This window comes from Nyctibius grandis, chromosome 5, assembly GCF_013368605.1.
Source record: "Nyctibius grandis isolate bNycGra1 chromosome 5, bNycGra1.pri, whole genome shotgun sequence".
In the NCBI taxonomy this organism is placed as follows: domain Eukaryota; kingdom Metazoa; phylum Chordata; class Aves; order Nyctibiiformes; family Nyctibiidae; genus Nyctibius; species Nyctibius grandis.
This window is the reverse complement of record NC_090662.1, coordinates 74,070,672-74,087,351: the sequence shown is the minus strand read 5'-3', so window position 1 is coordinate 74,087,351 and position 16,680 is coordinate 74,070,672. Positions and strand designations below refer to the sequence as shown.

At 41.8% G+C, this 16,680-nt stretch overlaps 1 protein-coding gene across 1 annotated transcript in view; it reads left to right on the top strand.

The window, feature by feature from the left end:
* The window catches only part of LOC137664373 (ephrin type-B receptor 5), a 76,969-nt gene extending 64,192 nt beyond the window's left edge, over positions 1-12,777 (top strand). The window contains exons 7-17 of the mRNA XM_068402314.1: positions 1,384-1,508; positions 2,642-2,804; positions 3,654-3,768; positions 6,563-6,618; positions 6,734-6,853; positions 7,252-7,499; positions 8,430-8,645; positions 9,749-9,898; positions 10,048-10,241; positions 11,488-11,643; positions 12,669-12,777. Coding sequence (XP_068258415.1) covers positions 1,384-1,508; positions 2,642-2,804; positions 3,654-3,768; positions 6,563-6,618; positions 6,734-6,853; positions 7,252-7,499; positions 8,430-8,645; positions 9,749-9,898; positions 10,048-10,241; positions 11,488-11,643; positions 12,669-12,777 — 1,652 coding nt within the window. The remainder of the gene's footprint in view (positions 1-1,383; positions 1,509-2,641; positions 2,805-3,653; positions 3,769-6,562; positions 6,619-6,733; positions 6,854-7,251; positions 7,500-8,429; positions 8,646-9,748; positions 9,899-10,047; positions 10,242-11,487; positions 11,644-12,668) is intronic.
* The last annotated feature ends 3,903 nt before the right edge of the window (positions 12,778-16,680 follow it).

Here is a 16,680-nt window from a genome sequence, read left to right as displayed (position 1 = left end):
CCCCTAGGAGGACAAAAAAATGAAAAGCAAAACTACCCCAAATAGTAGCTTGGATTGTTTCTCATTGTAGTCTAATTTCAGTTCAGTGAACAGTATTCGAAATTATTAATCATATTATCTTCAAGATAATATTTTGTTTCTTCCTACTGATTTAATGAGTTTCTGATTAGTGAGAAGTAATGGCAATTACACAAGTCTCAAAGTCTTGAACTGAAGTTCAGACTTTTAGAATAGCCAATCAAAAGATTTCTAAAATTGGTAGACACAAGTTCTTGCTTGCTTTCTGGTTTAGATTCATGCTTCCAAAGCCCTCTTTTATGTTTGATGTCCAGATCCTTGCTTTCTATATAAAGGGAAGTTGACATTTTCCCACAGTAGTTAATATCTGACACATACTATAAGCACTTAATATCGTAATGGAATCAAGAGAGCTAACAGCTCCATCTGGGTAGCATACCAGGCTAGCCTGCTCACCAAAAGACAGAAACTTAGCAAGCTATTTAAGAAGAGACAGGAAAACTGTATGTGAAGCTTCCACACATGTGCACTTAGCAGTGACTTTTAGATGGTTGTTCCAGGCAGCAGTGCTAGTTAGAAGACCATTCAGATTGGACATATGTGGTTCAATGGTCCGCAGAGGGATTGAGTGTCTCGAATACAGTGGTAGTTTTCACATCTGGGCAAACAGTCCTGACAGGGATTGGCCTGAGATCCAGGAGGTAGTCAGAATACAAGGCTGCAGATCAGGCTATGAAAATGAAATGCTTTCATTCTCTGTGATCTGCAACTGAACCGGGACCACTAAACTGAGGAATGCTTCTAAATCTGTTCCTTAACACATCAGTGTTCTCATCTGCCTCCGTCTTCTGGTTTACAACCATGATCTGGTAGTGAAAGGCCTCCATTACTCTGACAGTCCATACTTGATTTTTTTCCCCAGACAAAGAATTATAATCTGGGGAAGAAGCAGTAGAGAGGTAGTGTGCTCTGCTTTTGCTCTGACTGCTATCACATTGTTTATCCAAGTGTGATCCCAGAATAAGGCAGTGGTGCTGAACACCTTGTCATCTTACATGTAAAAATTGCAAATTTGAAGATCAGAATAATGTTCCAGCAACAATATGGATCATTTCATAATTCTTGTGCATGATCAGTTGGATGTGGATTTCTTTCTGTCCAAGTTGTCAGTGGCTGTACCTCCCACTAAAGTAGAATTGTGCCTGGATTTCTTCTGGTTTTTTTATAAAGTACTTCACAATGCAAATTAAGGGAAATTAAAGGAAGAGCTAACCTAACTTATTAACTCATCATAAAGAATATTCAATTATAATTCATTGTTAAGCTTATCCCTTTGCAATCTCTTTTTCCTCTCTTTTATTCCAGTTCCCTCTGCCATCCCTATGATGCATCAGGTGAGTCGTACTGCCAATAGCATCACACTGTCATGGCCTCAGCCAGACCAGCCCAATGGGCTCATCCTGGATTACCAGCTACGCTACTTTGACAAGGTGAGCGCAAAGTGATGCAGTGCTGATTGTTGTATAGCTGTTACGCAAAAGACAACAGAGAAATCTTCTGTCTGGGAGATGCACCCCTGGATCAGGATGGATAAGATAGAGATGAATGCTTCAATTATGAGGGAAGAACAAGCTGTAACAAAACCAGAAGTTCATAATATACACATCATCTAACATCAGTCCACCGCAATTTCCCAACTTGGGACCAGCTAGGGACAATGCAAATAAAAAAAGAGAGGACACTTGTACCTAAGCTAAAAATCTATGGCTAACAATGTAGTAAGTTTAGCACCAGCTGACACAGGTAGCAGTGGAAGGAGCTGAAGTTTCCAAATGTATATATTGGAATTGGACTCACTGCAACATTCTGTCATGTGTTCATGGAGGGAAGTCCTGTGTCCCCATTTATGCCTGGACAGACATCTCTAAGAAATTTTGGAAGGAGGAACACACTTTTTCATTCACTAAGTGGCAAATATCGGTTACCTGTTTATGTGCTGGAATTTTGGGGTAGCAAATACAAAGTTGCTCTCCGTTCATATCTTTCATGACTCATAATCCAACTACTTTGAGGGGAAGAGGTACGTAAGGCTGTTAGGCAAACTCCCATTCCATATTCTTCATCTTTCACATAAATATTTTTACAGGATTTTGTAGGGCTACTGTTTTTCTAGGAGTAAAAGGGTCTGCTATTTGTAGTAACATGTCTAGCAGCTTCCTGGATACAGCATTACATGTATTCTTGCTCTGGATTCTCCTAGGAGAATACATGAGTTTGGAGCTTGTAGAAAGCAAAATTTCAGGACAGGCTAGGGCTTTTTTAATGGATATGCTTAGCAAGGAACCACAGGGTAAGGTAGTTTTGTCTCTCACTCTTGTTTAGGTCAGGACTAAGGGTCTTTGGCAGAGGTTTGTGGGAAGCCCAGGCCTAAGGGAATGAAAAGCGGCAGTGAGGAACGAGTATTGTGTGAGGAAGTCAGATCTGGAATAGCAGTTGTGGTTGGGAGGCTCTGTGACAGATTCAAAGAATATAGGGCCGACATGGAAACTAGCATTCCTTGATGAGGAGAGCAAGCGGTGTGGGCAGAAGTCTCAAATTCCTTTATGGTCACTGAAATTCACAGGCAGAAGATGAGGATAATTCATTCACCTTGACTAGTGAAACCAACATGGCCACCATATCAAATCTGAGCCCAGGCAAGATCTATGCCTTCCAAGTACGAGCTAGAACAGCAGTGGGCTATGGCCCTTATAGTGGAAAGATGTATTTCCAGACTTTAATGGGAGGTAAGTGTTACCATTTTGTACTTAAATCTGCTCATGACCATCTTTCACTTGTGTGTGTCCCTGAATGTATTAGCTTATGCTCTGGAGTACTGCTACCAGACACCACTACTCAGCTTGTATTTCTGTATATCACAATTTGCATATGCAGATTTTTTCACTCAAAGAAGCTTCATGCTGTCAGAGCGTATTGTTTACACTAGCACCATATTCCCCAGTCCTACCCCTTGTTGCCTCTGCACCTCTGACCAGCAGGAGCAGAGTGTGTCAGAAGAACTCTCTTTAGGAGGGTGTTACAGTACATAGCACTACACACTGCTGTAGTTTGGTCTCCAGCTGTCACAGGACATCTTACAGCTGAATGCTCTGTGCAAGTCTTAAAGACAGATGGGACACAGGACATATACCCAGAAGCTTGCCTTCCAGCAGTATCACCATCCATTCATGCAGAGAGCAATATATTACGTTATGAAACTCGTTGGTCTGGATCAAAGGTACTCATGCATGTCATCTACAAGCTATATTAGTAGGGTATGATGGGATCAAAGCCCAGGTGTAGAGCTATCCTATACTTAAGTGGCTAGTCAGGTGTCAGTGGACCAGGGGAAGAAAAAGTGGATTCAGAGGGAGCATTGGCTTTTCAGAAGTAGGAAGGAAGGCACTGAAGAAGCACAGTGATTGGGTAAAGGGGTAACCCAGTCAAGCATTTGTTGAACTCCTGGAGAATAGCCTGGGAAGCAAAGGGCTGGTAGGGATGGAATTGTGGGTGAGACCTAGTTGAGTAGAAGGGAAACTCTAACAGTTCCTGTCCTCTGCATTTGTGTGTCTGCATGCATGTGTCTTCCTTGATAGGTGAGCGCTCGGAGATGGTGCAGGACCGACTGCCGCTTATCGTGGGCTCAGCACTCGGTGGTCTAGCCTTCTTGGTAATTGCTGCCATTGCCATCCTTGCCATCATCTTCAAGAGGTGAATTCCTTGACCTGCTCATGTGCACTGCAGACAGTGGAACTTTCTTATCCCTGCTACATAACCCTGTCCTAAGGGAAACAGCCTGATCTACATTTATCCAGATGTCCCTGAGATGCTATTTTCTAATTAAGGAAAGATCCTTCCCCATTACTCCTATCTGAGGAGCCTCTCCTTTGGTAAACTGCTCACTTACTTAGCTGATATTTGGCTAGTTAGCAATATGAACACATGGGAAACATTTTAAAGCTGGTGCACAAAAGATATTTAAATGCATCACTGTAATGAAGGGACCATAAATTGCATTTCAGGCAACCAAGTGGAGAATGAAACAATGTAGTGAAGAAGGACTGGTGGAATAAGTATTTAGATCCACTTATTTAGAAGGTCCCTTTAACCAAGGACCAAGAAACAATAGCTCATTTGCTGAACAGTAAAATATGTACAACCCCAATGGTTCCATGGAACACTAACTCATAAAACATAGGTTAAAGAAAGCAAATATCCCTTCCCATTTTGGAAAGAAAAAGGGCAGATAAGTCAATGTAGAGATGATTTGTTATAGCAAAAAAGAAAGACAGAAATTTTAAAGAGAGAGAAAAAAGTAAGGGTTGCTACTTTTGTAGAGTTACAAAAGTAAACAATGGGGGGTTTGTTATTTGAAGAAAAGAAACAGTCATTACCTGCTCCTTGAATTTAATGAGATCTGAACTTAATCCCCTAGATTGTCAGTAATGGATTTCTGTATCTTTGCTCTACTCTGCCTCTGCAGACCTAAAAAATATATATCAACTACTTAACTTTAGAAAGCGACATCTAGTTTTAGTTACTTCTCTTTTGGTCTCTTCCCTTTTCTACATTTATTTTCTCCTTCTGTATATATTGTCTTTTAATATTTTCCTTACTGGAAAGAAAAGAATTATCAAATATTGTTATATTTGCATTGTTGCCTCCTTTTGTAGCTTTGAACTGTTAAAAATATAATTTCTTGTTACAGCTGGAAATCTGATACTATGTGCATAACTCAATAAAGCATATATTTTTCTAAAAAAATAAACCAAATACAGAATAAATTAATATTACCAAAACTGTGTTGGGGGAAGACATTAATGAGTTTCTGTAAATGTATCTACATAAAAGGAAATATCATAAAAAATAGATTCATTTATGCTTGAAGGATCACATGCAATTAACAGACAGTTGTTCAGAAAAAGTGGAGATACCAAATTTCTATTTTAAATTGGTCCTTGATAAGAAAAGTAAGTTTGAAGATCACAGAATCACAGAATCACAGAATGTTAGGGATTGGAAGATGTAGGAAATGAGGAACACCACGTGAAATGAGTAGTTCTTTAAAAGGTTGAATATACGTAGAGTCCAATGCTATAGTTTTAACTTGTTTTTGTTAATTGTTGGTACACATTTTCCACAATATACAATGTGAAACACCTATTGTAGCTAATTGGCTCTTTTTTTTTACAGATAGAAAACCTTTAGTGTGTTGGATAACCTATAGATATACCATGAATGTAGACCTGACTTTCAGATAGAAAAGCAGAGTTAGAGGTCTTAGGTATAGGCCCCCAGTAAAGCAAATTTCTTTCCACAAGAGAACAGGTTTTGAAGGTAGATCTATCTGTGTTTTTGCAATCTTAGCAGAATTTAAAGACATAAGCCTGACAAGTAAGAATAATACACAAAGTTACCTGTTAGAATGACAGAATTAGATATATTAGTAAAGAAAAGTAACATAATGTTTCATGATACTCTGTTATCAGATGCCAATTGAATCAGCAGCTAGGAGGTCTTGTGCTGAAACAGCAAAGCATATGAGTTGATACAAATCCATGCATACAGCAGGGACAGTACAAACCACAGGGTTTGATTTACAATCTGGTCTAATTAATATGATTTAGAAAAGATTGTAAACTAGCATGCATGGTACATTTTTGGAAAAAAAATATGAACACTGTTGGGAACAAAGGAAGTGACTAGAAAATGGAAAATATGTTTAGAGCAATCCAAGAATAGGATGAAACTTATAAACCAACTAGATCATGTGGGAAAACATTGCTTGAATCACACACATTTAAGAGGAGAATGTAATCTGAGGAACGCCTGTGCTGAGAAGGACCTATGCTTACTGGAAATTAGATGCATATCTGCAATAAATATTACACTAATGAAGACCATACCTGTTTTGATCTGCACATGCAAAAGTCACACAATGGAACAGATTTCTGTCCATCTGGCTCTGCATGGTTGATATTGGGTACCATACATATGAAAAGAATAGTCAAAGTAAATGCTGTTAAGAAACTAGGATGAAAAATACAGAATAATTAATCTTTGGCGGAAATTTATACAAATTAAGCATTAGAGTAAATGGCTCTTAGAATGTTTTTGAAGAACTTAAAAGGCATCACAGGAGGTGTCTTAGATTAGTATTGAAAAGAATAATTTGTCATAATTAAATGAAATTAAAAAGCAAATTTAGCCTGAAAAGCAAGAAGACTTCCAAGACAGTAATGTTAAACTCTAATATTTTTTTTCAGGATAGTGCTGAAGGCCCTATCATTTGTCATATCTAAAGGGGGGATGCAAACAGTGGTGTAAAAACTACCACATAAAAAACAAGCATGCACTGGTTACCAAGAGATGGGCAGGATCTTAACACCCATCTTCTATCCCTAAATTCAAGGATTCTTTGAGTCTTGCATTGAAAAGCCTAGCCCAGCATCCTATGAGAGACTCATGTGTGTGTTTTGACTTTCCTTTCCTTTATGTCCTGCAGTAAAAGGCGAGAGACTCCATACACAGACCGCCTGCAGCAGTATATCAGTGCACGAGGTAAGTGTTCTTGAGCAACAGATGGCAAGGGCCTGTCTCTTTTCAGGACTCATTAACACCCATGTCTCTTAGGGTTTGATTCTGGTGATGTTTTGGGCTGTCTCCTCCACTGCAGGGCTTGGAGTGAAGTATTACATTGATCCTTCAACCTATGAAGATCCCAATGAAGCTATTCGAGAATTTGCCAAGGAGATTGATGTGTCCTTCATCAAGATTGAGGAGGTCATTGGATCAGGTACTGTGAGAATCTGCAGATTTTGAAGTGCCTTCTTGTTCACCTTGAGACCTGGCACACTACTGGTCTCAAATGAACCCAGCCATGGTTCATCAAGTGTCTCAGGATAGCTAACCTTCATTTTTACCAAAATTCATCTTAACCTACTTACCCTTAGATGCTGGCTCCAAACCAAGTTTAAAACACCCTCTGAAGACTCAGAGCTCCTCATTTGAATCCTGAAGATGTAATCTCTAACCTGAGCCTTCATCAAGAACTTTACCTTAATCCAAACAGTCCTAGTAACCCTATTTCCAAGCGGCGCCTGGAGTCTTCCACAGTAGAATGTTTTAGTGCACCTGACTAAAATTCTTTGCTGTGTTTCCTTACTTGAGGTGTGTTTCTTCCACCCCTGACAGGAGAGTTTGGAGAGGTGTGCTTTGGGCGCCTAAAACATCCAGGGAAGCGTGAATACACAGTAGCTATTAAGACCCTGAAGTCAGGTTACACAGATGAACAGCGGCGGGAGTTCCTGAGCGAGGCCAGCATCATGGGGCAATTTGAGCATCCCAATGTCATCCATCTGGAGGGTGTGGTCACCAAGAGCCGACCAGTCATGATTGTCACAGAGTTCATGGAGAATGGATCACTGGATTCCTTCCTCAGGGTACCACAACCAGAGTCTCCCACAACCATTACCTCTTCATCTTGCTGTATGCCAGTCTCAGATCTGATAATTTTGCCTGTCCTTCCTCTTTGCTCCTTTCTCTAAGTCCTCAGTTGCCCTCTTCAGGTGCAATAGAAATAATAGCAAATTACCAAAGTGGTTTTGGGCCAACATGGTGAAAATACTCCAAAAGCTCACCCATCATATAAAATGTCTTCATTATTTTAGACTCCTCCAGCTCAAATAATTAATAGTAAACAGTACTAAATTATTTATATTTGTACACAGACTTCCAGTTCCTCATGTGCACACTCCAAAGTTTGCCTTTCTAATAATGTTTTTCAGACTTTATTCCACTGAATGTTTTCAAGTTTCAACATTGTAATGGAGTAATGAAACTTGTAGTTATTTTTGGACTCAGTTTCCAGTGTTGTTTTGAGTAACAAAACATAAATACAGACATTTTTGCAATATAGATGCTTCACTTCTTTTTTTTTACTGATTCATATACTAATTCAACCACAAGTGCTTTGGTAGGTACATTTTGAAGAGCACATGAACCCATTGTGTAGAATTGCATAGAACCCATTGTAAAGATCTTAAAACAGTAAGAGCAGATTTGTCTGCTCCCATTCATTTAGCAATCTTAGTTAATGAGACTAGGCATAGGATGCTAAAGGAGGATATGGCCATAAGATGAGATTTGTCTTCAGAAAAAGATCACAAGTGTCTGACTTCATTTGAGATTCATTGCTTTAAGCCCATTCTCCTTTCTTATTTGCTGTCCTGAATCTTCAGATTTTGGCTGAAATTAAGATGTATGTTCTCTAACTTCATAAATCCACCTTGTTACCTTGCTCTTTGTTAGTCTTCCCTGTTGTCTTCATGTTCTGTGGTCATAAAAGCCTATGTTTGCCTCCTCACTTGCAGCAGAAAGAGGGACAGTTCAGTGTGTTACAACTGGTGGGAATGCTGCGGGGGATTGCAGCTGGCATGCGCTACCTTTCAGACATGAACTATGTGCATCGTGACCTGGCAGCACGTAACATCTTAGTCAACAGTAACCTTGTGTGCAAGGTGTCAGACTTTGGTTTGTCCCGCTTTCTGGAGGATGATGCTTCAAATCCCACCTATACTGGAGCTCTGGTGAGTTACCACTATGGAGTGAGTTAGTGCAGTGCTGCCAGCTATAATTTTTTCCTGTGTTCCTCCTTGAGTTGGTGTACCCTTCTTAGTCCATCTTGAGACCAGAGAGACCAGTGGGGTAGAGCCTTCTATCTTGTGGGCTATCTGTTCCAAACCAGTAAAAAACAAAAATAACTGTATATCTGATCCACTCTGCCATGTGAAATGGAGTCTCAGTGCCGTTCTTTTTGGAATGATGGTGAATAGGACGAACCTCATAACCTGATGTGGGTGTTATCTTTCCCCTTTCATGAGCTCCTTACAGGAAGTATAAAGGACTGAAGGAGATACTGAAGTCTTGTACTACCACTCTTTGAGGAAAGAGTTGGTTTTTTCCTACAGAAAAGATAACTGGCATAAGTATATTTATGGGCTTACAACCAACCATCAAATGAACTTATTGCCTATGAAGTTCTGACACCTGTTATACATACTACAAAAGGGGTGGGAGTGTAACAGGCAGATTGAAACTACCATTTGGTATGCAGGGGATGAAGAAGAATCCAGTCACTGAAAAGTGAAACAAATTTTAGATGTATATGTTTTGAAGAACCAGCACCTGAATGATATTTCATCTGGCAGGCCATACCTGCAGTCAGAGAGGTCAAGATGTAAAGAGGAAGAAGTTAATGCTAGCTACTCAGTGTATCTGTCCTTGGTGTTGCAGGTTGGGATTGTTTAAATGGCCTTAGATTGCCATATGATTGTGACTTTCAGGAGAATTTGCCATATGATTGTGACTTTCAGGAGAATTTTACTATCCGCCACCTCTCGAATGCTGCAAAGAAGAGCTATAAAAGTTAAAATCTATTACATCATGGGATTTGTAGCAGCAAGGAGGCATGATTCTGGTTTTTCATCTATATTTGTCGATAGAACAAGGTGGAAATCTTGACCATAGTTTGAATTTAAACCAACAATGCCTACAAGACAGCATCAACTGGACTGGCACCCCATGCTCAAAGTTGTGTCGTACTGCTGGCATCTGATCAGTTCAGTGATGTCATTTTCACAAATAGTCCTTATCTCAGTAACATTCTGGTTGCTCTCTGACTGTTTTCTAGGGCTGCAAAATCCCTATCCGTTGGACTGCCCCTGAAGCTGTCCAGTATCGCAAGTTCACCTCCTCCAGTGATGTCTGGAGCTATGGCATTGTCATGTGGGAGGTGATGTCCTATGGTGAGAGGCCTTACTGGGACATGTCCAATCAGGATGTAAGTTTTAGAAGTGGTGAGAATGTACATCTACTTCTTTGTCCTGTATCAATTCAATTAGAAGAAAGTCATATGCCACCAAGTGATTGAAGCTTGTCTGTTTTTTATTTTCCCAGCTGTGATAAAGCTTTGTTCTTCTTTTCCTGCAGGTAATTAATGCCATTGACCAGGACTATCGCCTGCCACCACCCCCAGACTGCCCAACTGTTTTGCACCTGCTGATGCTTGACTGCTGGCAGAAGGAGCGGGTCCAGAGACCCAAATTTGAGCAAATAGTCAGTGCCCTAGATAAAATGATCCGCAAGCCATCTGCCCTCAAAGCCACTGGTACTGGGAGCAGCAGGTGAGATGAGGATTTAGTGCAAAATAATAGGGCTTGTTTCTTGGTAGGCATCATAAGGAAAAGAAAGCAGTAAATCAGGCTATATAGTATTTTTTCCAACCCTCTCATCTGAGACTGATAGCAAATAGGAAGGAAAAAAAAAATGAGGGAGAGGATTGGAAGAACTGATTCACTTAACGGCTGATGAGGGGTTGTGAGTGCTCAGTGTGAGGGGAGAGATCCTTTGATGAGGTGCAGTGAGGATGAACGAGTGAGGGATCTTAGGGAATGAAGGGAGGGGCACATTCGGGTGCAGCCACACAAGATATTCTGTGACCACACAATACTGTGTGATCATGAGAGATGATGAAGGAAGAGAAGACTTTAGCTTATGGAGGGAACGAAATCTGTAGCTAAGACTAATTAGAACTGCAGCCTCCATCCTATATTTTCCCAACTGCATTTTGCAGCCTGATGGAACCAGAGGCAGGAGGTCAGCAAAGGAGAAGCCTCTGGGGGCGTAAATCGCACCAAGATTAGATGTCTCTTGGGCTGATGATGGAATTACATCCTGCTGGCCTGGAGGGTTTTTCCCTGTGGTTATAAACCTTGTCTCAATGGAATGTACTCCACAGCTGGGGGAGGGGAAAAGTGCCTAGTCATGGCCAGTTTACTAAAAACAGCACATAAAGAGAGTTATAGCTTTGGGACAGATTCAGATGATGGGGAAAACAGCAAATGCCATCTATAAACAGTCATTTCTCTGGCCTTTTACTGCTATGCTTTTATCTGATGGGTGTTGGAGCTGAAACAACGCACTCATTGTCTCATGGGTTACTTTCTGATGCAAGAAGTGGATCTAGGAGAGGGAGAGCTAGTCAGGACGGTAAAAAGGTATAAGGTCTCATCTTTGCTTCAGAAACCTCCTCACTGCAACTCTTCACCCAGCTAATAGGTCTAGACCCAGAAAGTGTGAAAAGATCAGGGGCAACAAGAAGAGAATGTGCCTGAGAGAGTATAAAATGGGAAGGAAAGATCAATTTCTTGGGTTGGGTTGATTGTTTTCAGGCAGAAAAGGGAACACAGGTAGCCTAGAAACAGAGCATCAAGGTGGGACTTTAGGAATCAGGGCATGAAGAACAAATATCATTGTTCTTCTCCATTCTGTGCTCTCCAGAGGTTGCATTCTCTCCTAATAGCTCTTACCTTACTAGTGTGATCAGCTGATGTTGATAACTTGGGTTTTTAGAACCTGCCTCTTTTGCAGACCATCTCAGCCTCTCCTGAGCAACTGTCCTCCAGATTTCCCTTCACTCAGCAATGCCCATGAGTGGTTGGATGCTATCAAGATGGGCCGTTACAAGGAGAATTTTGACCAGGCTGGTCTGATTACATTTGATGTCATATCACGCATGACTCTGGAGTAAGTAGAGGGGCAGAGAGCAGAAGATACCAGACACTGAGTTTTCCATGCAGAAAGCGAGAGCAGTCTGAGAAATATTTAGTAAGGGCTGTATGGAGAATACATATACATGAAAAAGGAGAGGGAAGCCAGAGCAAAGTAGTTGCTGTTTATTGTATATTATTAGGGCCTCTGGACACCCTCCATACCACTGTACATTTGTAATCTGTTTCTATAAGCACTAATAATGATCCCACGTACACTACAAAACATATTGTCAGTATTACAGAGAGACTGTTACATCAGAATGTTCATCACAGCTGCCACAGGTAATAACCACTTTTAAGGAGATGCGTAGGACAAGCCATAACAGGAGCAAGGAAAAGGAACATTCGTAGAATCATAGAATGGTTTGGGTTGGAAGGGACCTTTAAAGATCATCTAGTCCAACCTCCCTGCCATGAGCAGGGATATCTTTCACTAGATCAGGTTGCTCAAAGCCCCATCCAACTTGACTTTGAACACTTCCAGGGTTGGGGCATCCACAACTTCTCTGGGCAACCTGTTCCTGTGTCTCACCACCCTTCCTTATATCCAGTCTAAACCTATTCTCTTTCAGTTTAAAACCATTGCCCCTTGTCCTGTCACTACAGCACTGGTAAAAAGTCTCTCTCCATCTTTCTTGTATGCCTCCTTTATATATTGAAAGGCTGCAAGAAGGTCTCTCTGGAGGCTTCTCTTCTCCAGACTGAACAACCCTAACTCTTTCAGCCTTTCTTCATAGGAGAAGTGTTCCAGCCCTCTGATCATTTTCATTGCCCACTTCCACTGCTGCCTTTTGTATCATAACCTACCAAGTTCTGCCAACACCCCCTCCACCCACACACATTTGCCAAGCAAAAGGAGAAGCCTTGACAACTGTTTCTCAAAGATACATGTACACATATATCCATATATGTTGATTGGGATCTACAGGGAAATAGACTGGGACTATTCAGAACAAGAAGTGCACTTTAATACCTTCCACATCCTCTATTCTCTTGCAGAGATATCCAGCATATTGGCATCACCCTCATTGGTCACCAGAAAAAGATTCTAAACAGCATCCAGCTCATGCGAGTCCATTTGAATCAGCTTGAACCAGTTGAAGTGTGATGTTTACACCATCCTTATTCCACTAGTCTCAAACTCTGGAAGGGTTCTGGGGGAATTCAGAGGGATTTTCACTTTAAGAAAAAGAGGTGTCATTATGCTACTTGAAGACTTAATGCACCCAGAGAGTGCACACTACATGTCCATGAACAAAAACAAAGTGTTGCCATGATTTGAAAGCAGAGCTAAATAACTGGTGGCATTTAAATGTGGCTGACATCATACATTGGGAATGGGTTGGGGGAGGGAAAGTTATAAAAACATGGGGAGGAGATGGAATAATAGCCTGGACAGATCACATGTACCCGTTGCCTCTTCTCTGCCAACAAAAGGTATCGGACAACTTTACAAAGCCATCAGCAGGCTTTATCTGTGTCTGGGAGCCCAGCAAAGCTACAAAAACATAATAAAGGCAACAAAAAATTACCATTTTTTCCAAAAGAATGCCATCATGGTATGAGAGATTATTACTCAGATGGAGATGAGCATCAGGCTATCACTTGATATGCCACCTCGGTCCAGAACTCAACTTCCAGTTAGTGTGCAATATGCAATAAGCAATAAGACATGTCACGTGGTAAAGAGGTTGAGAGTAAAGGGTTCAAAATTCTATGCTATTTCATGTGCAGCTCGTGAGTCTGCTCCATGATCCAGGAGGGAAACTTATTTATCCTTTGTGCTGATGCAAGGAGCAGCAAGTCCTTGGTGCTACTCAACTCTATTTATGGTACTGCAACAGAATGGAACAATAAGGATTCCTGGAATCCATTCTGCTGTATCTGCAAATGCAGAAGGAAATGAATAGATTCTGGTCCTCACAAGCCCACTGTTGAGAGGAAGGGCATAAATTGTGGTATTCTGAAATCCTGAGCACATGGAATTTGGGTTAGTACTCTTCTGACCCCCTTACAGACACTGAAGAGCATGACAAAAAAAACTGAAGCCCTTTGCTTTTGAAAAATACTTGCTCTTTTTTCTCACCCTAACTAGTTTCATCACAGCTGGTTGAATATTGTTTCTGAAGAAAATGCAGACCTGCAGTAGTCAACTCCAAATAGACAATTGGAACAAGGGAGGTGAAACTTGAACAAGTTCTTGTCAAGAGTGATCAGGGAAGGGTACCAGTCCCACAAGTCACTTCAGTCCTTAAGAAAGGAATAACAATGTCCTTGGGATGAAATGTGTTGTCTGGTAAAGGTGCATGAGAATGACCAGAATGACAGAGCTTATGTCTCCCTCTGGACAGACTAGTACCTGCTTAAGGAAAGATCTGCTTTGAGGAGGAGCAGAGCTTCAGGACTGTATCTCTGTATCTGTCCCCATGCAGGAGTAGGAAAACATGAAGCTGAGCTTGAGAGGAAAACCATAAACTATACATTTGTCCACCTCACCAACACATAGGAAAGGGAATGGAAATGGCCTTGTTAAGCAAGACCTCAATGAAGACATTATATAAAAAGATACCTTCTTTGTGTCTAGAGAGGAAATAACCCCTAGCTGTTCTGATCTGTGCCCATCTGTTGGCTCACTGTAAACTAGTCATGAACTTACTGTATTTCTCCAGCTGTCAAGGTTAGAATAGCACAACTTCTGCAGATACTACTCCTGTACAGATTTAAGGATTCGCCCAGTCAACCCAGCAACTAAAGACTGAGAAGCCACATTTAGTAGTTATTGAAGAGTCCCATAATGTGATAGGATGTGCTCCTGAATTGTTGCACTAGAATAGCCAGCACAGTTCAGATTCTTTGTTACACCATTACAGCAACATTATTGTTAATTTTCTTCAGTTGAAGAGGGAGAATAGCAGTGCATTCTTTCAAGACATAAAAAAAGTAAATACAAAAGCAATACAAGGAAACAAGAATAGAACATTCACAGCAGTACAAAGAGAGTGTGAAGATTAAAAAAAACCCACACACATCAGACTAGAGTGAGTCCAACCCTAGAAAATTTGAGTCTGTTGCTTTTTAAGGGGTTTCTACGAACTTGTAATACGCACAAATCAAGTTACATGTATGCTGACTGACTGTCAGCTCCACCTACAGCATCTGAGCCTGAACAAGTGTTGTCCTCTTCAGAAAGCTTATTGAGCACAAGATGTTGAGAGGAATCTGTGGTCTCTAGCATCTTCCATATGTATTCACCAGAGGACAACAGTGCATGTATGCTTATTCATGTATGGCTGTATTCTAGAAGTTCTGCGGGCCATTTGGGGAAGCACGGCAGACTACGTTTTCCATGCCTTGGGGGGTCAAGATTAGTGGAAAAATTAGTGATCTAGTTCAAATCCTACGGCCTCTTTTGATCGTAGTGGAAACCTATATGCAGAAAATACATTCTTTCTCTTCACAGAATCAGAGATTCACAGAATGGCAAGGGTTGGAATGGACCTCTGGAGATCATCTAGTCCAACCTTCTGCTAAAGCAGGTTCACCTAGAGTTTGTTGCACAGAGTCGTGTCCAGACGGGTTTTGAATATCTCTGGAGAAGGAAACTCCACAACCTCCCTGGGCAGCCTGTTCCAGTGCTCCGTCACTCTCAAAGTAAAGAAGTTTTTCCTCATATTTAGATGGAACTTCCCGTGTTTCAGTTTGTGCCTGTTGCCCCTTGTCCTGTCGCTGGGCACCACTGAGAAGAGTCCGGCCCCATCCTCTTGGCATCTGCCCTTAAGATATTTGTAAGCATTGATAAGATCCCCCCTCAGTCTTCTCCAGGCTAAACAGAACCAGCTCTCTCAGCCCCTTCTCATAAGAGAGAGGCTCCAGTCCTCTAATCATCTTTGTAGCCCTGTGCTGCACTCTCTCCAGTAGTTCCTTGTCTTGCTTGAATGGGGGAGCCCAGAACTGCACACAGTACTCCAGGTGTGGCCTCACTAGGGCAGTGTAGATGGGGAGGATAACCTCCCTTGACCTGCTGGCCACACTCTTCCTAATGCACCCCAGGATACCATTGGCCTTCTTGGCCACAAGTGCACATTGTTGGCTCATGGTGAACTTGTTGTCCATCAGGACTCCCAGGTCCTTCTCCGCAGAGCTGCTTTCCAGCAGGTCAGTCCCCAACCAGTACTGATGCATGGGGTTATTCCTCCCTAGGTGTAGGACTCTACTCTTGCCTTTGTTGCACTTCATTAGGTTCCTCTCCGCCCAACTCTCCAGCCTGTCCAGGTCTCACTGAATGGCAGCACAGCCTTCTGATGTATCGGCCACTCCTCCCAGCATTGTGTCATCAGCAAACTTGCTGAGTGTACACTCTGTCCCTTCATCCAGGTCACTGATGAATAAATTAAACAAGACTGAAACCAGTACTGATCCCTGGGGGACACCACTAGCTTCAGGCCTCCAATTTGACTCAGCACTGCTGATCACAACCCTCTGAGCTCTGCCATTCAGCCAGTTCTCAATCTACCTCGCTGTCCACTCATCTATCCCACACTTCCTGAGCTTTCCTATGAGGATATTATGGGAGACAGTGTCAAAAGCCTTGCTAAAGTCAAGGTAGACAACATCCACTGCTCTCCCCTCATCTACCCAGCCAGTCATGTCATCATAGAAGGCCATTAGATTGGTCAAGCATGCTTTCCCATGCATGACGCATGTCAGTCCATGTTGACTACCCTGATAACCTTCGTTTCTTCCACGTGCTTAGAGATGACATCCAGAATGAGCTGTCCCATCACCTTTCTAGGGATGGAGGTGAGGCTGACCGGCCTGTAGTTTCCTAGGTTGACCTTTTTGAAGACTGGTGTGACATTGGCCTTCCTCCAGTCCTCAGGCACCTCTCCTGTTCTCCATGACCGGAGAGGAAAAGATAACTTGGGCACCAATATTTTTCACTTGCACCCCCAGGGCTTTGTAGTCTTCCTTGATTCTGCCCAGGTTCCGGCTTGTGGTGTCATTCATGCCC